Raw genomic sequence first — 21,730 nt, forward strand, 5'->3', positions numbered from 1 at the left:
ACAAAAAATGGACGACGGACGACTACAATAACGACAAGGGACGCCTTGTGATTGCAATAGCTCACAATGCTCTTCTGACCAGGACAGCTAACAAATATGATTTATAATTACTTGGTTCATAGTACTCTGATAAACGAATCATTTGTGGTTTGTGTTTGGCCACCATACTCGTACGCCTGATATTGATCTCAATACACATTTGAGTGGAAAGGATCTACAAATGGAAACAAAATGCAATTTCTTATGCGTTTTAGCAGTTGTTATTATTAAGGATGAATCAACGTAAATATAACATTAAACTTACTTAAACCAAAAAGGTTAAACACATTAAATTGTGAAACAAACAGCAGCATTCATTTACTTACATATCCTTTTTTTATGATATGAGGAAGGTGAAACTTTAAACGCTCCCGAAGAAGCGTAAACTCAAACACCCTTTTATATTCTTGGCAGTCTTGTTATTATCAAATTCAAAAATGGAAAACAAATGTTATGATATACGGTTTGTATTGTCCTTTGTCTGAAATATGTATGTGCCAAAATGTGCCAAATGTCTTTGGGTCGAATCGTCCGGTAATTGATAGGCTGATTACGTCGTTTTTGTAGTCACTCGGATGTCATGTTTAGACCATTCCTATCTTGGAAAAAACTAAGATTTATTTTTGGTTCAATTATTGGATCTATTTTTTTAAGACTGGTGTGGTTCTCAACTGCATTTACAAAGATAGGATAATAAAACTGCCATGAGGCTATTTTTAAGTTGTCGATTTTATATACACAAACATTTATTGATGTTTTTTCTCGCCATAAGTATACTGGACCCAGTTTATAATACAAACAAAAACATTTCATTCGGGAGCGTATTCTGCTAATGAAAAGTATTTAAGATTTTCATTTACCTGTCCTTATACTGAGTACATATTTCAAGATAATGTGAAAAAAAAAGATGCATAAATCAATATGAATTTTATGAGAATTCGTTTTATATATATAGAATGTAGACTTTCCGATGCTAAACGGAATTGTAGGATAAGGCACATTGATGGGAAATCGTAAAATTATGGGAAACTTATACGATTCAATATCGGTGAAATTTGAAAGACGTATTGAATTAAAACTTTTTTGAACAACTAACAACTAACCGCATCAAAGAACAAATTAACTTGACGGAAAGCTTTCTCAATAGAGGTGAACTGTTCCTGTGCACCAGATGTGTCAACTGAATCAGTGTCAGCCTCCATACCAGATGGTATACTAATCTCCAAAAGACCCATAGTGCTTTCGCCACCTCTCAGCCATCTGTAAGCAAAATATGATATGAATGTTTATGACTGTCATTAGCAGATAAATTATACAAAATTATCTAGTTACTAATTTTTGACTTGTTGATATCAAGCTGTAAATGGTTTGCTGCTTGGTTTACAATGTAGACGTTTAGAAATAAGCTTTATGACAGACTACATCAATATGTTTTAATTTGCCACATCGATATATATATATATCGATATTGTAGAAATTCTACAGTAATCAGATCAACGCGACAAAACTTTTATATGTATTTGATTCATGTTTACGGCTTTTACATGGAAAGCAAAGATTGCATAACAGTTACAATATAAAATCATCATTTTGAGGGTCAGAAATTGATATAATTAAGTATATTATATGATACAAATTTTATGTTACATGTACCTGAAGCAAGCTCGCAATGTAAATCCGTTAATAGTCTCCTTCATTACTGTCGGTGTAAGATCAAATGCGGGTTCTCTTAATTCTTCAAATACATTGTAGTAAACGGCTGCCTGTGGATTGAAACAAAAATACTCAAGTGATCTTTTCTTATGTTTTTCTTCTTGTCTATTTATTAAATTATAATAAAGAAACATTCCAAGAAAATCTCATAATAGAAAATACAATTTGACGTATATATAAATGTAAATATAATCAGAGGAACTCACAAAAACTCACTTTTAAAACTAAATTTAACCTGATAATATCAGAACCATGGGTGTATCTAATAATTATTATTAAGTTTAGTCTGCGCTTACAATTTTATAATAAAATAATTTATATTCATATAATAAACAATGATATAAAATTATACAAAAATGACTACAACATCACATCTGGTAGTGTAATATACTCTGTCTCTCTCTATCTTTTTTTTATAAAAAAATAGCTTTGTATACCTCCAGTAAACACAATCCTCTTCCCTTAGCGTCTATTGATATTGATCTAACGGTTTTTGGAAGCTACAGAATAAAGAAACGAATCATTGATGAGAATACAGCAGTAACAATTAAAAATTCAACCAACATGAATTCCTAAAAAGAAGGCCATTATCAGTAATGATATCAGTCTCTGATCATGTGATTACGGTAGTGAAAGGAACACACCCCGCAAAATAAGTAATCAATATTGGAAGTTGCATTCAAATTCATCAGGTTGTTAACACTACATGTCCAGACAGGTTTTCTTTATTTTATTAATATTAGTATATCGTTGCCTTAGTTTTCTACTTGTTCATGAAGTATCCTTTCTGCTTCTTAGCTATCGTTTTCAGATTATTGGTGTATCATATGAAGTTTAACAATCACATTTATGACAGGGTGGAAATTGTATAGACGTAATAATTATATACTCACATCCTCATTTTGAATTACTAAAGCGTTTCCATCATCTACCGTGAATGTTCGCCCTTTCCATGTAGCAGCCTGAGTACCAACTGTCATAGAGAATGTTTTCACAAATAGCTTGACGCCAAGTCCTGACAATGCTTGAAGTGCTATAACTGTATCCTGGAAGTATTTTAAACTACAGATTATTTTTATTTCTTGTACTTGCAATTAACAAAAATCGAAGTGATGACCTGTAATTAACCATTAATTTATAAATCAGATAACTATTTATCAAAATATTTCAATACCTGGGTAGAAATGAAACCACCATTTGGATTTCTTTGGTTACCAAGCCAGCGGAGGACCAAAATACCATTGGGTGTATCGCTTCTAATATTGTAGCCAAGAAGTACGTATGACGTCATTTCCACGTCAATTGCTCTTGCATTTGTCCTTGGTGGTCTCCATGACCTCCATGGTTGAACCTTGTTTGCCACAGTATCTGTAAGTTTCCAATACTTTCCGCCACCTAAATGAGGTCTCAAATTACTATGTTTTTTTTTCGAATCAGATACATATTCTTTTGTAAAACAAATATCACAAACATGTGATTCAGTTCTTTTTTCAAAGAAAGTAAACGCAAATCGGTATAAGTTGAAAGTTGATTTATGAAATGTAGAGTGAGAAAGGTAAAAATTGCATGTTTAGTATCTTGTTACTTAAAATATTGGCAAGTTGTTAAGGATTGTCATCATCATGCTTACCAGCAGTCTGTGATTTCCTCTCCAGTTCAATAAGCAGCTGATCTTTAACGTTGTGATTTACCAGTGACAGCGTATAGAACATTATGGCAAGTTCATACAAATTATCTGTTGTTGCTGGTGCCCCATCTGCAATGAACTTTGTGGCACTGTCTATTGACCTCTGAACAGAATCGTTAATCTTTAAAAAAGAATTAAAGAATGAAAAGTATATGTAGAAATTAAAGGACTGTTAATGAATCTGCCTCAAGCATTGTATATAGTTTTCATGCGTTCATTACGCTCCGATACGAAATCATATTTTGCAGAAAAGTATAATTAAATTAGAAATCACATATACTTTCCTCAAAGTAAAATTAATCTCTAAAGAGTTCTAAAAAGTATGATTCAAGGAATATATTGTTTCATTTTTGTGTTTCGCTTTGACCATAGCACATTATCAGGAACGCTGGTTTTTACATGCAATGAAATATCGAAAATGAAACATTCGGTGCTTATAATTACATTTCGTATGTTTCTCTTATTTTTTTTTCTTGTTTTTTTTTTTTTTTTTTTTTTTTTTTTTTGTGTTTTGTTTTGTTTTGTTTTGTTTTTTGTTTTGCATTTTAGATACTCATGTACAATTGGCAATGTACTGTGACCAGTAAAAGAAGTCTACTTAATTGTAGGCGTGGCAATCGAAGATGGATTTGCGCTCATGAAACATCACGTGTCAAGTCGATTGTCGAATCAGATTAGCCTATTGTAAAGATTTGGACAGTAAAAGTAATTATTTTGAAATGGACTGACTTTAATACTTATGTAATGTATATATTTTTTAATGCTGGCAATTAGTTACACTTATTTAGACGTTCACGTTTCCCATTTTAGCGTTTGTGTATCGTTTATCGTGCGTTTACACATCCTTTTTAAGTTCGTTTAAATACACGATAAACGCACGATAGACGCGTTCCTTTAAACGCACGATAGATAATTTTGATTATTTCCTTGATTTAACTGTAATTTTTTCGGAGCGTTCGTTCGTTGTGCGTTTAAATGCACGATAGGAGCGTTCGTTTAAACGCACGATAGAAGAGTTCGTTTATCGTGCGTTTGGTGAGCGTTTAGCGTGCGTTTGGGTATCGTGCGTGCGGGAAACCTAAACGTCTCAAGGATTGTATCTAACTTTTGTAAAATTGCATTCACAGAGTAAGTAAAGTCGGGTTGTTGAGTACAAATAACAAATAACATAAGCTCGCAGGAGCTTTTATATCGACAAGAATTTCTACAAAATCATGAAAATGATAAAGCAAGAATTGTTAGAAATTACAATATATAGAATTGTCCAGTTTTCGAGCTACAAAACATACCTTTACTGTCAAACTTTTGTTATTTAATCATTTTTTTATTGTTTAATATGTTCAAGTTCATATTGCTAGTTATGTAATGTATACTCTCTCAAAAAAGAAACGCACGATATACACATTTTTGTAAAAATGTTACTTTTAATGGTTTTATTTATTTAAATCATATTGAATCTATCTAAAACTCATTTAAAGGTATTCAATAGAAATGATTTAAATTCAATCAACCGAGACCTGTTTAGGGTAACATTTGGAACGTGTCACAGATAGAGCTTCATCTAAAAAAATGCACGACCTAGATGAGAAAATCGTGCATGTTTTTAATAGCGCGGAATTTGGGTATAAAAACTCTATATTTTTTCTTTCCTGACCGCAGTCTATATTGAATCCTGACGAGGTGACGCTATGCCAAAGTTAGACGCTGCTACCTGCAATATCGCAATCGGACGACTCCAGGACGGGGAATCCCAGAATGCTGTTGCCAGACGTAACAACGTTCATCGGAGAACGATATCTCGTTTATGGGAACGATTCCAACAGCAGGGTACTACACAAGACAAACACCGTTCAGGTTGCCCACGTATCACAATTGTAGCCTAGGATCGCTATATCCGGTTTGTCACCAAAGGAATGGGACTGTTGCTGCAAAAACAACAGCTAATAACCTTCTTGGTATACGCTCAATCTTGGCACAGACCATACGAAATTGCCTACGTAACCATGGGTTTCGGGCAAGAAGACCATACTTTGGAGCCACTCTGAGACGTTCGAGGCGAGGGTTCGATGATGTAACACTTACAGAACTGGCGATGCATCTAGTTTAGTTATTAATCTCGTTCTCAACTTGAAAAAAGAGACGACAGAATACGTTTCTACTGGCGTTGTAATGAACGTTTATTGACCAAACATTACCACAAACGTGATGACTTTTCATTCAAAATTGTCAACTTTCCTTTCTGCTTTGTCAACATCCCTTCAGCACCTGCGTATGGAGTGTTCATATTACAACTCATACGTTATGCCAGAGCTTGCATAAACTACGTAGACTTTTTGTATTGCACTAGAACTCTAACAAATAGGCTTCTGGAACAGGGTTATGTTTCTACAAAATTGAAGTCATCACTACAGAAATTTTATGGTCGTCATCATGAACTCGTGGATCGTTACGGTGTATCCATCTGCTCTATGAAAACTGATTTATTCAATGGGTCATTGATTTCCTTTCCTCGTTTGTCTACCTTGGAGTTGACTTTTTATTAGCAACTTGGCGGGTGTTTCTAGAAAAGTAATGCGCTGGCTATCACAATCACCGGATCTCAACCCTATCGGGCATTTGTAGGATGAATCGGACAGGCGCATGCGCCGATGCCAGCCACAACCGCAAACTCTTCAGCAACTTGACCAGGCAGTACAGCAGGAGCTTCAAAGAATAGTGCAGGCTCAAATAAAGCATCTGGATGAGTCTAAGCCAAGACGATTTACAGCTGTATTACTGGCAAATGGAGGACATAACAAATATTGAGATTTAAGCTGTGTTATATTTGACATTAAAGTTAAAAATTGTTTTCTAATTTTTGACAAGTTGTGCCAAATTTGACTATGTATCTTCTTTATGATTAATGACGATTATTATTGTGAAATTAATGCCAATTTTTCCCGAAGTTGCGCTTCTGTTTTGAGAGAGAAAATGTTTATTTTTTTTTCTTTTAAAACGTTGTCTTAAAACGACAAAGCAATTCGATAGGTTTCTAACCTTAGGGACAACTTGATTATTTCTTCTTGCTTCCTCTAAAGCGATTAAAACAAAACATGCCAGACTGCGTTGACTGGAAGCCGATCCTCCCTATGTAGAAAAATATGCTTTGAAAGAGGTAGTGATAAAACCTTTTGAAAATTTTAATTTTCTACGGTGAAAAAAAACCATATACGCAATTTCGTCAACGGTACCTTATAGTTTATCTTTTACCACTTAATGCCCAGTATGGCTAATCCAAGGCAAAACAAATATATTAAAATTATGTATTTATTAATACATACTAATAGGATTGTTGAAACATTAAATTGGTGATGCATATATATGTTTTACATGTTATAATTTAACTAATGATAATAATTCTGACAGTCCTGGAAATGCTATTCTGAAATAGTAAAATAAATATTTTTATTTTGGCATTATGTGTGGCATAAATCAGTGAGCTCTGTTTGGCTGTTTGTTTTCAGTGTTTGACATTTTTACCTGCATTGCTTTGTGTAGCACCTTTCCGGGTTCATTGTATGCACCAGTTGGTTGCTGCTGTTTGATTACCCATTCAATTGCCTTTGTCATAACATTAATGTCAATGAAGGTATATTTGGACGCTTGAGAAAATGACTTTATCACGTAAGCAGTTAACCTAAAAAAAAGTGATAGGCTTTTAAATGAAATTTATAATCTGAAACGTCTTAAGATATCTCACATAATCGATTGAGAATATGACATGTGCAATTAAGATACTATTGCATAGCCATTTCCTCTTTAATTCAATACCCTTTGAAATAGTGACGTTAAATACATGTGTATGGTTCATGACATAATTGTAACTCAATAGAACCTTTCATCAATGTTTATATTACATTTTTCAATATGCGTACTAATATTTTAACTTTGAATTTGGTATTCATTATTTGACTCAAAGATTCCACTTCGAGTTTCAAAATCAAATGTTTTATTCATAACAATCATTCTTGTTTTTAATCACAATTAAAATATCTTTCAATTCAAAATAATGTAAATACCAAGTTGTTCCACTTTTGTCATTATTTCCAAAAGCGCTGTAGCTGCCGTCATCGTGTGCGTATGATAACTCTCGCTGGTATCCTTTATTTGAAATATATATATTATATAATTATAATTATAATTACAAGACCATAGACAACAAACACATCATTCATACAATACTTTTTATGGGAAAACTTCCCATTGGTAAATGGGGGATGGGGAATGGGGAATGGGGTGGAGAATTTATATATGGGGTGGTGATAGTTTATGGTGGATGGGGATTTCGAAAGGGGAAGGATGGGGACAATAGTGTTTTGTTTATATAAAGTGAATGGATATGGTGCATATGTCAAAGAAACAACAACCCCTCCGAAATGAAATACGTCAGTTTAAGGCCACCCGTCGGTCTTTAATGAACGAGAAAGACTGCAGCCGGCCCTAAATAACGTTATGCACAAGTGCAGCGAAATAGTTATCGTAACATAAAGTAAACTGAAAGTGAAAACAAACAAAAGAAGACATAAGTTCCTGACTTAGGACTTGCACAAAAATACGGCGGGGTTAAAGTATTTTTTGCCTGATTACAATCTTTTTTTTTCATTTTCATAACTGGCCACTTTGGAAAAATAAAACACTATCAAACACATCTAATATCAGTTCAAAAATGTCTGAGTCCCTTGTCAAAACATAGATAAAGAAACTGGGAAATCCTTTTTACGTTGCAAAAATGCACAAAAGGACTACTGGTAGTTTTACCTAACATGCCAGCTCCAGACCAGTTTAAACCTACAAAAACTTAGGAATTAGCTTATATAATGGTTTAGTCAACTTATAGGGTGAGCATTTAATTGTTCGTTCTTTGTTAAAACATTACCATAAAATATAGAATGAGAGATGCCTGCAAGAATTAATCATTTACAAGTATATCGGTTTTATATGAGCTTGTGATCTTGAAATCCTTGATGTAGTAATTTCTCGTTTATAGAAACGCATGACAAATATTTCTGTCGTTGAAACCCAATCATTGTTATAAGTACGAATTGTGATATGTAAACACCATATAATGGAGACGAGGAGACGAGCCATCTAAAATGAATTGTTAACAACAGGAAATCAAAAACCATCCCTTTTGCCGCAAATTCTAGTATTAAGTTTACTATTATTGATACGAATACTAAGATGAAGAAACAGAAATTCTTTATTATCAATATTTGCTTCATTCAAAGAAATGTCATCTTGATATATATCTTAACTATAAATATTGAAATCGTCGTTGTTAATGGCCAAAATATATGTAGGTGTTATTTTTTTCAAACAAATGTTGTTTGGAAAGGTCTTCATTTATTGTAGCCATATTTTGTGATTCGTAACGATTAAAAAGAGGTGCGCAATAAGTGTTGCACAAAAGTGGCGCACAATTGGTCCCATGAGAATAAGTTAACGATAAGCGGTATCGCCAAGGTGAACAAAAATGTTGTCTTACAGGAATTTGAGTGCTGTAATCATATCAAAAGTCTAATCACGTTTTAACATGTAAAGATATAACAAATGTATTATATTTAATTAAAATTAACATATTGATTTTAAAAAAATAGCATGATAAAATTTAATTTGATAATGTAAGTATTTGAGTAGGAATTTTTTATTTAGTGGGGAATGGGAGAGTATATAGTGTAAATGGGAAGTGTTTAGTATTCAAGAGTTGTATCTAATGATAAATTTGCTTTTGATATTTTTTTAAGAATTATCATCACTGATTATATTATCATTTGCAGCTGTATTTATATAGCATATTGTAGGTTCTTTTTCTTTCGAATAAAGGTTAATTACAAAATTAACAAACTGGTAGGAAAAGTTTACTCAACAGTCAAAAAGAATGCATAATTTGATTTTTAATAAATTGAGCGATTGTACCGGGTGCTTTAGTGACATAATCATTAAATTATAAATGCAAGATTTACCGTCACTAATTGCGTTGGTGAGATTGAAAAGTTCAAAAAGAGACCAAAAGACCATCATGTTTATTTTGCCCAATAATGTCCGGATATAGAATTAAAAAAAAACACATTCTACTCACCAGCTGCTAAAATCTTCTCTGATTTCGTTTCTAAGGCGTTTGTCAATCTACCAGTGGCGTGAAGATAGCTTGTTACATAAACGTTGGTTGAAAAGCCAACAAGATTTTGTTCTCCACATCCATAAGACATTCTTAGAAGATCATCGATGCCATTTAGGGTAGGTCCAAGAAGATCACCTAAAAGTAAATCAATTTAATACTATGCAAGTTTCTGTGCTTCTTTGAAAAGATATAAAGTGTAAAAACAAAATAACGGACATATCAAAAAAGCAATAGGTATACAAGCATAAAAAATGGAAATATCAGGGAAAAACCAACCACTTGGAACAGGTGGGTTAAGCCATATTTAATATCATGCTAAAACTCTCTCACATTGTAAAACGTCAAACTGTCTATAAACCTATCAAAACAGTTTATTATACTGTAGTAAGTCTAGTTTTTAATTTCAACCTGCTTAATATATGTATTTTCGTAGTGTTTTGTTAAATGTTTAGAAAAGCCAAGATATTCAACAGAACAACGTTGACCTAGTCTGTACTTTCTTAATACCTTAAAAAAACAGTTTTGTCACACAAAAGATCACATATTTCTTATTCACGCTATTTTATGATAGAAATATAGCTTTTCACAAAATAAAAGTTTTGTTTCTTCAAGACATTTAACATAAAGGTACTATACTTACCAATAACTTGTAATTTTATAAATTCAGAATCTTTGACTAAATTGGGTGGGAAATCAATTTCAATTGTTGATTTGAAGTTATTCTGTGATCTAAGATCGATAAGAAGAGGTACGTTGTAGCTTTGTTTTATGCCCTCAGCCTATAAAAATGAAGAGTATTAAAAACAAACAGCTGAATTAGTTTTCGACATTTTTTTATCAAATACATTGTGTTACATACATATAAATATAATTAGGCATTATATATTTAGCTTTAATGTATTCCTTCACAACGTATTTGTTTCCTTTCGTATGGAAAACATTCAGTTTTGAAAGTTTATTTTGTTTGAAAATGTTACATTGCATTTAATAAAATTACCTCAATGAGGAAGTCCCTTTCTACAGCGTCAGCAGCAGCTCTTGACCTGGCTGTTGCCTTCAGGTTAATTTTGCCAATTGCAGTTGCTTGTATAGGAATATACACTGCGTTAACTCCGTTTGATTTGACTGTTAATGTCTACAAAAGCACATTTTAATACTAAATAATTGCCATAAAATATATAATTCTATTTAAAATCGGTTAATTTTAACCTTATTTGATTTGTATAAAATACTAATCAAATTGAGCTTTTCACTATTATTATGACATCTGTATACAATGTAGTCATATACTAGCCGAAGCAACCCTTCAAGGTATGTTCAAGGCAACATGTACCTAATCATTCAATGCTTGCATTGTTTGCCCTTAAGCATTTTGTTACATAATATAACAATATCTTTGTAATAATTTGTGGCCAACATTTTGTTTACAATCTGACCCATAAAATGGGTATTTACATAGGTTATTTCTATCAACTTCAGAATTCTGTACAACTAATTTTAAAACAAATCTAAGTACGTGAATGGTGCTATACACTGCAAACCGCATTGCAAATACCACAAACAAATAATACTTGTATAACTTAAGAACATCTCGACCACAAAATACCACCGCGTCAGCATTGGCTTAACTTAGATACGTCAAACTTCAACAAGAGGCTCCCAGGAGCCTGAATCGCTCACCTGGTTAAAGTTTGTCTTTCAAGAGCAATTAATTTAACAAGGAGTTGTACAACAAGTTTGACTCAACCTTAGGGATCATTTAAGCGATTGAAAGTTTCTTTCTATCTATTACAGTTTTCAAGATATTGGCTGAAAACTGTAAACAAAAAGTCATTTTTCATCTTCGTTACCGAAAACTGCAACATATTTGTCATGTATAGTAGACAATGTTTTTGCTACATCGGGGTCTTTGAAAACTGGTGTAGCATTGACACTCATTGATCCACTTAAAAATGTTCATTCATTTCAAAAACGGTCTTTAGCCATTCTGACAGAGAATCAATGTCCTCTTGTTCTCATTTTATCTATTTTCTTGCGTAGTCCTCAACGGCATCCATACGAACTGTAAAGTTGTACTTTCAATTTATGGAGCGTGTGCAGAGAACGTCTGTGTACAGATCACAAACTCGACATTACATGATCAAATGTGAAATGTTTACCGTATAGGCAGGATTTGTTGGTATATTTCACTAATAAAATGGGATGTTTACTATTGAGTTATGATTTTTATTATCGTCATGTTCTATATATGTAACAAACCTTTTTCAAACCTCCAGAACCAGGTGTAATTTCGTTTCCATTATTGTCAACAAACATAAAGTCATTGCTGTTGGAAAGTGAAACAGTCACCTAAAATACAATTGAAATTCCACGACAATTTAACTGCGAATGCTATTCCATTTTATTTATAAATTTACAATTTATATAGTTTTTATCAAAAAATGGCAAGAATCAAACCGGTTTTGTGGTCTGTAACCGTTACTGATATAGAAAGAGAATTCGGTGGCTCCTGTATGATTTTTATGAATACTGCTACTTGAATACTGTCACATATTTAAACGATTTTTTATCCCACAATGACCAAGTGGTATATTTGTTTTGTAGGTAGAATATGTTTTAATTTATCACTTTTATGACCAACCAAATTAATTATATATTGTTACATCGAATGCATGGCGAATTCCGCACTTCGTAATCATTCCCTTGATTACTCATAGATAAATATGGACATGGCCTTAAATACCCACAAAATTTACATGTAAGAAAAATACACCACAGCTGTATTCGATATCTTATATTTGAATAAAGCTATATGCGATGATTGCAGGATTGAGTGAACCAGAAACAGTATCCTAATTTACAATATGAAGGATGCTCACCTCTTGATCTGTGTCCAGAAAGTTAAAAACTGATATTTGAACAATTATCTGTTCACCTCTGATTGCTGAGAAAGGAAGGTCAAAACGCATAAAAAATCTCTGGAATGTTGTAAGCTAAAAAAGAAAATTGACTCTTGGAATGTTATAAATGCTAAATATGCTAGATTCTTGTGTTTTAATACAAATAGACATCATTAACATCAGTACATGTTGACAGAAATTTCACAATTGAGAAAGATTTATAAGTAAAGGGTTGTTTTTGTTTGTTTTGTTTGCTTTTGTTTTTGTTTTGTTTTGTTTTATATTGTTTTTGTCTTTTTTTATTTGATTGTGTTTTTTTTTTTTCACATATAATAGAGTACTTATGTACAAAGCCTAAAAATCAAACACTTTGAGTAATTTGTTTTCAAAAAAAAAAAGATAATAAATGAAAAAAAATTCCATTTCATGCTTACATTCGCAAATTCCGATGCAACACCAAGTCCAGTTTTAGGATGTACAGCAAAGGCTGATGTAATCCATTCTGTTATGGTGTCAGGAGCTTTTGTGTTGATAACTGCTCTACCATTACGTCTGAAGTAAAAACAAAATGCATGTCACCAAATGGCAAATGATAAAGTCAATTAAGATAAGTAACTACTTTAACATTTATCTGCTTTTACTTACAAAATGTATATGACAAGAGGTTAATAAAAAAACAACAGTTCATTGAAATAGAAGTTGAGTTGACAAATCTGCACAAGAAAATACAACTTAGTCTTTATACATCATATCTATACAAGCGACAAATACTCGATGTTAACAATCAAAACCAACAAGGAAAACGTGTTATTCTGTTGTGATCGGATTAATTGTACTAGTATTTATATTTATTTATTTATTTTTATATTGGTGTAAATAAATAAATTGAAGCACCGATATACTATGTTTGTATTGGAAGGCTTAAACGTTTTTCCAAAAAAGCAGCAGTTTCTTGTCAGATTAAAAAAAAACGATTGAAACGTTTAATCTTTAGTTAATAAAAAAAATTATCATAATCGCTGATTCATGTAAACGTTCCGATCAAATATCATTTCTCCACGGATGGCGGCCATGGGAATATTTCACCCCTCACTTGTGGCGTAAACAATTGTACACTAAACTGATGTAACACAACTGACAACATACAGCTTTCATAAATTTCAAAAATGATTGTATTTTCTATCTAAAAACAACTATGGTTCCATTTGAAAAATACCATCGGAGTTACATTTTTACAAGGTTAGATTTTTGAACAGCCAGGGGAGTAGTGGATACGGATGCGTAAGTACATGCTTATCCCGTTGTCATTTTATGAAGCAGGAAAAATGCCAGAAATGCATTGCAGCCTTTTCTTTGTCCCAATAAGTGTACATTTCCGTGTCATTTTTAAGTATACCCGATTGTGACATTTGACCATATCCACGTTTGAGGAAAGTTTTTTCTTGTTCTAGTAGGAGTAGCCAAATTAGAGCCGCCACCCCCGTTAGAGTTTCCAGCAGTTGCCGCGGGTAAAGCCTGCACTCCATCTTCTACAACTCCTCCAGCTGCCATTGGACCTTCAAGTCCAAAGAATTCTATAAATAAGGATATTTGTTTGCTTATGAAAATCGTTTTAACAAACAAAAATAATAATCAGTAAGCTTACTCAAGGGACGGGTTTGGTAGATCATTATAAAGCTGAAAACTATATGCTATACATATATAAATGTCATCGAATATTTCAAAGATACAATGTACCATATCTTAATTAAATAAATGGATTCATGATTGAACATCAAGCACGCATTTGAGATATTAACAGCAGGGCACCTTGTGTCTTATGTACATGTAAGAGTAATCAAAGGAACCAAGGTTATAGCGGTAATCAAAATGTAATCCAGGGACGAAGACCAGACATGGAAACAGACATACACAACAAAGAACATAAAGTAACTAAAATCATACATACAAAGTAATAAAAGCAAATGAGCAACTCGGACTCCACTAAAAACTGGGAGCATGGACTAGGTGCACCGGTAGGGTAAGCGTCTGCTTTTCTAGAAACACCCGCCGAGTTGCTCATAGTCCGCAAATCTTTCTCAAAGTCAAGTCCGCGTTAGACAAACAAGGAAAGGAAAACTATGACCCGTTGAATAAATCAGTTTTCATGGTGCGGATGGATACACTATAACGATACACGAGTTTATGATGATGACCATAAAACTTCTGTAGTGATGACTTCAATCTTGTAGCAACATAACCCTATTCCAGAAGCCTATTTATTAGCTTTCTAGCGCGATAGTTTTGGCAAGCTCTGGCATAACGTATGAGTTGTGATATGAACATTCCATACGCAGGTGCCGAAGGGATGTTGTCACAGATGAAAGGAAAGTTGACAATTCGGAATGGAAATCATCGTATTTGTTGTTTGGTTTGGTAAATAGTTTTCCTTTTCCATTGATTTCTATGTAAAGGTCAAGATATGCGGCTGATTTTACAGTGTCTATAATATCCTTTATCTCAAGCTCTTTTGGGTAGATGCGATGTATCAAGTCCCCGAAATTAGGATTGTTTAAAGATAATACGTCATCTATATAGCGGAAACTGAGATTGAAGGATCTAGCCAAACGATATTTTTTTTCTTTCTGATCAGATCAGCTATAAAGTCAGCCTCATAGGAGTGAAGGAATAGGTCAGCAAGGTAAGGAGCACAATTTGTTCCCATTGGAATGCCGACCGTTTGTTGAAAAACACGTCCACTACACTGGACAAATATGTTGTCGGTTAAAAATTCCAGCATTTTGTTAACATCTTCCACTGTATATGTGGAAGATGATTGGGAATTATTTCTTACAAAGTATGAGGAATCTCTTCCAAGAACTATAAATTTGTATCGAGGTGTACCATCTTTTTTGGAAAAACAACGATGTATAATGTTTTCAAGTCGGGATTTTAACTAAGTATGGGGAATAGAAGTATACAGTGTTGAAAAATCATAGATTTTAATGCTATTATATTTAGATAATAGTCTTGAACTGATTGTCTTCAAAAGATCTTTCGAATTTTTTTAGATCCACATTGAATTGATACCACTACTGGAGTAACAAGTGTTGTGGTAGGACTGAAGACCCTCTTTGACAGTTGCGAGTATAGTAAAAAGTTTTGAAATGTAGTGTTCATTAACTCAAGTAGTAAGATCAATGTGTACATAATAGTGTTTGCAGTCCTTGGCGGCATCGCTCCTATGATGGTAGATTTTTTTTTTTTTTTGGGGGGGGATGGTGCATGAGGTCAACGTGATTACTCCAATTAAACTTTCTTAACAATTATTTATATTTTTACTCTTAAAACACCAAAATTTTAAGACAGGTTTTCCGAAATTTCATATTTCGCTTCAGACGCTTGCTCTGTATTAAGTGTGCTTGTTTAGTTATTCGGAAAAAAAAATATTTGACATTTATTTTTATGTAGTGTAAAAATATTAGGACTTACGACGGAAAGGTCGTCTGTGTTGATAAAGTGTTGCATCTGTCAATACATACACTCCAAATGACTGTAAACATATAAACATTTAATAGATGTAAAATGTTCAATCTAAGTATGACCGTTTTATAATTTAACGAATCTAACAAAAACTTTTTTAACAATACTTAACGTTTACAACAAATAACGTTTAAACGTAGCACATTTTTTGCTTTAAAACAAAGGTCAGGATAGCAAAACAATTGTTTTACCCTGAACACTGAGTCAGCATCTGTTCCCCCTATAGGTCGAGGTAACCAGAAATCCCATCCTCCAAACCTTGGGAAAAATCCATATCCATCATATTCTTGTAAATCTTGCATCACCTGCCGTAAAAAAAATCACCTGTATGAATATGATTGTGGTCCTTATTTTCTTTAAAAAATAGTAATCATTGATGGTGGTAAACAGCAAATAAATTTGTTATAAACGATTTCCTTTCTAAAACAAAAATATATACAAATAACAGCTTTCGTCTTAGAATCATAGAGTAATAAAGTAGAAGTATAAGAAACGTCTCAGTGTTAGTGAATGCATATAAACATGAATTTTGTGTATCATTCTATTGATAAGACAAGATAACAAGAAATGTACTATGGGTTGTTTTAAAGGGATTGATGGAAGTTTTGTCTGGGGAAATAAGTACATGTATGATAGATTTCATCATGAAGTAGAATTAACCACATATACAAAATAATTTATACCAATTAATGTATGATTGCTTGAAATGTGTTATTCGTTATTAACTTGTACATTATTAGTATAATAAATATGTTAATGCGCTTACATCTTGGACAGTGATGTCGTTGCCACTTTTATATAACAAAACGCTTTTATCGACAGCGAGGACACTAACTAGGGATCGTGATTTTCCTTTAATATTCAGTGCAACATCTTCACCCGGCAGGGCCTTTTCCTTATTGAACCTGATACCAATCTATTAAAAACATAATTCTATGCTTGAAAAAGTAAAATTAAAGTAAGATAATTGAACTCGCGCAAAAAAAAATATTTTGAAAAAAAATATATTAAATTTTATTTTGGAATTTTGCAGCATTCTTTGTTAGTGAACAATAAACATCAAACTACGAAGTTTTGAAAAAACGGTTTCGTTATTAGTGCAGTCTGAAAACATCACATGAACAACTAGAAATACCTGTGTTCTAAAGATGTCATCGATTGAAAACGTCAAAGCATCTGCAACGATTTCCCCGTCTCTCTTTGTGTAATATATCAATAGTTTTGCTGTTGGTGTCATAGCATATGTGATTCTTAATCGTGCATTTTCCTTTACTCTACTCAAACGCCACCTGCCTTGAGCAATCAGGCTACCTTTCGAAATCACCTGGAGAGAATTATCATTAAAATATCATTAACAAAACAATCATGTATCTATTGATTGATATACGATATTTCTGATCCAAATGTAATGGCATCCTAGATACAGCTAGTAAAAACTTACCATGATTGCATTATAAGGCCAAAAACGTGACATTTGAAATATGAAACACAAGTTTGTCTTAACTTACTGTATTGACTCTCTTGATTGTGATTAGTCAAGTACTGAAATAAGCGTTCAATGTTAAGATGTTGTTTTTAAATAATGAGTTTTGAGATTTCTTTGTTGCCTATCTCATATAACTCCTCCTTTGTCTAGTGCGCATGTTAATTATTCCTTCTCCTCTATATTAATAGTGTATAAATATATCTCCGCCTCTTTTTCCCTTTAGATTGCGCATAATATTGTAACTCCATTTAAAACATAGCATAAAATATCGAAAAGATATATTCTAAACGTTTTGGCCAAATTGTTATAAATAAAATGATATACCTTATAGTAAACAAATCGCACTCTTTTCTCTGTGGTGTCAATTTTCAGTGGAAGATATTTATTTGGCTGAAATAAGTTGTAAAATGATGCATTATTTCAATGAAAACAGTTTGAAAAGCGATTGCAAATTATGTATTGTTTATTTTTAAGGAAATGACATACGAAATGACTACACATATGTTTAGTTTCTGAAGCCTACAACATTATCCCTTAAGTAATTGATTATAGACTTCTGACAAAAAACTTCGCATAAATAAAAAATGTACTAGTCATAATAATTAAAATTAATCTTTATATCTTTAATTAAATAATAGATAAGGTGTCCCTTTTGAAACCAGAAATATAAATCATACTTAAAATGTTAATGACATTAACTTACAAATATTCTACTTTATATCTTTGTCACCAAGATTTTTACTTAGAAGGCCTTGTTATCTAGCCGATTGGTCATATTTTCAAATTCCTTATTGTTTGAATGACAAGTTTTAAAAACTGTATAACAGACGAATGCATGGCCCTTGATATTTTTAAATTCATGTTATGAACTTGCTATCAAGTACTCTTTATATCTTGTTTGTACTACATGTATTATGAAATAAAAAACTTACCACTGGCTGTACATCGTTGAGTATAGACACCTGTATGTAGGTGTTGCTCGGTGATTGTGCTCTTGACATGTAATTGACAGCATTTGCTTTCCTATAGGATGCCTGTATTACGGAATGCAACTTCAAATAATCTTCCTGCTACTACGGTATCATTTTTGAACAATTAAAGTTCTTTATCGATTTTACAAATGGTGAAATGGGTGGGTATTCGTATTTATATTGAACAAATTAGCAGAAAATAAGTCATGATCACATCAGTTTAAAGGGTAACATAATTTAAAAAAAAACATGAGAGAAAATAATTAGCGTCATATTTTCCTAACGATTCAACTTTGTGTAGAGATTATCTAATGGTCTGTTTAAAAGTTAATTTTCAACATAGTATGATGTATTCAGAAATTTATACATAAGCGTAAAGGGTTTACCTGGATATTAGCTGACTCAGCGTTTTTAGGAAATGATGCCGTTGCTCTTATGACCCCTGATTTAGGGATTTGTATTTCCCGTGACCACAAGACTATTTCATCCGATCTCGGCGGAAATGGAGGTCTAGGTCCAATGATTCCTATTGATTGAGCCGGAGCAGCCAACCCTGGACCGGGCATTGAAATCGGACCAGATGGCTCCCTTGGTAATCTGTACGTGACTGTTACGTTGACTCTTCCTAAGGGGGTATCAATAGGACTGTCGTCTCGCTTTGTTACTCGAAGCTAAAATATAGTTTCCTACTTTTAACCGTGTTTAATAGTGTACATTGAACACTAATGAATAATTTGAATCCAATTACATTGTATTACATCCAAGCAATGTATTTCTTAGTAAATACAACCAGCCGCAATAATAAATATTTGAAACACTGTTGACATTTTAACAAATCAGATTATCAATGGACAGGCACTTACTATTATGTTGTAAGGCAACCCTGGTTTAAAATTATATGGCATCGTTGATGAAAATGTAAGCTTTTCTGGTGTTTCGTATAGGCTGCTTAACTGAGTATCATTGGCTGATATACCAGTTATCCCCTCAGTTACTGTGGCAGTCACTCTGACATTATACCGGTTTAGCTGGACAATATCACTCATCAGCACTCTAATGGTTGCTATTCCATTTATCTATAAACATTTTTTTTTTGTTAATGTTACCGCAATGTATTCATTATAAAGAGGAGATGAATGCAATTTCTGCAATAATCGTAACTCGAAATTTTACTAAACTTTCATGTCATCAACTTTCTTGAATTTTGTTTTTGTTCAATTTTGCGATGGTCAACACAAAGGAAAACATTAATCACATACGTAACATAATCAAAGCGCATACTTATTTCAAACTTACATCTGATCTCAATACTATGCTCTTTATACATAGACTTGTCTAGCATTGGAGCATACAAATGTTTTATGCCTTCAAAGACTATACTTGAAATATAGTTAAAATGTATGATATAATAAACATGACATGCTTAATTCTGTATCACATGCTGTACCAACCCTCGACCTATATCACCCCGCGAGGCATCAGCACTTGGGGTGATATGGGAGTCTTGGATTGATACAGCATGTAACACAGATTTTGACATGTAATATTCAGTATATTATGTATAAATAGCGTCAATATTGTCCAGAAGTGTTGATAGATTAAAGTTATTAATGTTGGTTTGTTATTTCGGTCCCTATTCGTATCAAGAAAAATAATGTTGCTATAAGATACTCAGTTAGACATATTTATACTTATTGTTTTTAAGTTTTTACCGGAAATGTCTTGACAATGGCGTTTTCATCAGTCCAACTTTGTTGTATTTTCAACTCACATTGTCCTTTAACTGGTTTGCCAAACGTGTACCTACAACAAAGAGTAATCAAGGGAACCATGGTTATAGCGTTACAAACGTGTACCTACAACAAAGAGTAATCAAGGGAACCATGGTTATAGCGTTACAAACGTGTACCTACAACAAAGAGTAATCAAGGGAACCATGGTTATAGCGTTACAAACGTGTACCTACAACAGAGAGTAATCAAGGTAACCATGGTTATAGCGTTACAAACGTGTACCTACAACAAAGAGTAATCAAGGGAACCATGGTTATAGCGTTACAAACGTGTACCTACAACAAAGAGTAATCAAGGGAACCATGGTTATAGCGTTACAAACGTGTACCTACAACAAAGAGTAATCAAGGGAACCATGGTTATAGCGTTACAAACGTGTACCTACAACAAAGAGTAATCAAGGGAACCATGGTTATAGCGTTACAAACGTGTACCTACAACAAAGAGTAATCAAGGGAACCATGGTTATAGCGTTACAAACGTGTACCTACAACAAAGAGTAATCAAGGGAACCATGGTTATAGCGTTACAAACGTGTACCTACAACAAAGAGTAATCAAGGGAACCATGGTTATAGCGTTACAAACGTGTACCTACAACAAAGAGTAATCAAGGGAACCATGGTTATAGCGTTACAAACGTGTACCTACAACAAAGAGTAATCAAGGGAACCATGGTTATAGCGTTACAAACGTGTACCTACAACAAAGAGTAATCAAGGGAACCATGGTTATAGCGTTACAAACGTGTACCTACAACAAAGAGTAATCAAGGGAACCATGGTTATAGCGTTACAAACGTGTACCTACAACAAAGAGTAATCAAGGGAACCATGGTTATAGCGTTACAAACGTGTACCTACAACAGTACAAAGAGTAATCAAGGGAACCATGGTTATAGCGTTACAAACGTGTACCTACAACAAAGAGTAATCAAGGTAACCATGGTTATAGCGTTACAAACGTGTACCTACAACAAAGAGTAATCAAGGGAACCATGGTTATAGCGTTACAAACGTGTACCTACAACAGTACAAGTAATCAAGGGAACCATGGTTATAGCGTTACAAACGTGTACCTACAACAAAGAGTAATCAAGGGAACCATGGTTATAGCGTTACAAACGTGTACCTACAACAAAGAGTAATCAAGGGAACCATGGTTATAGCGTTACAAACGTGTACCTACAACAAAGAGTAATCAAGGGAACCATGGTTATAGCGTTACAAACGTGTACCTACAACAAAGAGTAATCAAGGGAACCATGGTTATAGCGTTACAAACGTGTACCTACAACAAAGAGTAATCAAGGGAACCATGGTTATAGCGTTACAAACGTGTACCTACAACAGTACAAAGAGTAATCAAGGGAACCATGGTTATAGCGTTACAAACGTGTACCTACAACAAAGAGTAATCAAGGGAACCATGGTTATAGCGTTACAAACGTGTACCTACAA

General features: G+C 33.3%; 1 protein-coding gene across 1 annotated transcript in view; it reads right to left on the reverse strand.

The window, feature by feature from the left end:
• Positions 1 to 21,730, reverse strand: part of LOC148626529 (CD109 antigen-like) — a 33,130-nt gene that overhangs the window by 2,236 nt on the left and 9,164 nt on the right. Inside the window, exons 10-35 of the mRNA XM_088570581.1 lie at positions 20,191 to 20,281; positions 19,342 to 19,554; positions 18,865 to 19,149; positions 18,440 to 18,541; positions 17,832 to 17,897; positions 17,157 to 17,345; positions 16,788 to 16,937; positions 16,213 to 16,326; positions 15,971 to 16,031; positions 13,896 to 14,073; positions 12,934 to 13,051; positions 12,479 to 12,592; positions 11,859 to 11,948; positions 10,597 to 10,734; positions 10,240 to 10,378; positions 9,558 to 9,734; positions 7,498 to 7,579; positions 6,959 to 7,115; positions 6,476 to 6,565; positions 3,383 to 3,560; positions 2,927 to 3,147; positions 2,646 to 2,798; positions 2,190 to 2,252; positions 1,693 to 1,802; positions 1,143 to 1,299; positions 112 to 214 (exon numbers count right to left, since the gene is read on the reverse strand). Of these exons, the coding sequence (XP_088426707.1) occupies positions 112 to 214; positions 1,143 to 1,299; positions 1,693 to 1,802; positions 2,190 to 2,252; positions 2,646 to 2,798; positions 2,927 to 3,147; positions 3,383 to 3,560; positions 6,476 to 6,565; positions 6,959 to 7,115; positions 7,498 to 7,579; positions 9,558 to 9,734; positions 10,240 to 10,378; positions 10,597 to 10,734; positions 11,859 to 11,948; positions 12,479 to 12,592; positions 12,934 to 13,051; positions 13,896 to 14,073; positions 15,971 to 16,031; positions 16,213 to 16,326; positions 16,788 to 16,937; positions 17,157 to 17,345; positions 17,832 to 17,897; positions 18,440 to 18,541; positions 18,865 to 19,149; positions 19,342 to 19,554; positions 20,191 to 20,281 (3,539 nt within the window). The remainder of the gene's footprint in view (positions 1 to 111; positions 215 to 1,142; positions 1,300 to 1,692; positions 1,803 to 2,189; positions 2,253 to 2,645; positions 2,799 to 2,926; positions 3,148 to 3,382; positions 3,561 to 6,475; positions 6,566 to 6,958; positions 7,116 to 7,497; positions 7,580 to 9,557; positions 9,735 to 10,239; positions 10,379 to 10,596; positions 10,735 to 11,858; positions 11,949 to 12,478; positions 12,593 to 12,933; positions 13,052 to 13,895; positions 14,074 to 15,970; positions 16,032 to 16,212; positions 16,327 to 16,787; positions 16,938 to 17,156; positions 17,346 to 17,831; positions 17,898 to 18,439; positions 18,542 to 18,864; positions 19,150 to 19,341; positions 19,555 to 20,190; positions 20,282 to 21,730) is intronic.

Source organism: Perna viridis, chromosome 2, assembly GCF_037379345.1.
Source record: "Perna viridis isolate PV_CMFRI_1.1 ecotype Kerala chromosome 2, ASM3737934v1, whole genome shotgun sequence".
Taxonomy (NCBI): domain Eukaryota; kingdom Metazoa; phylum Mollusca; class Bivalvia; order Mytilida; family Mytilidae; genus Perna; species Perna viridis.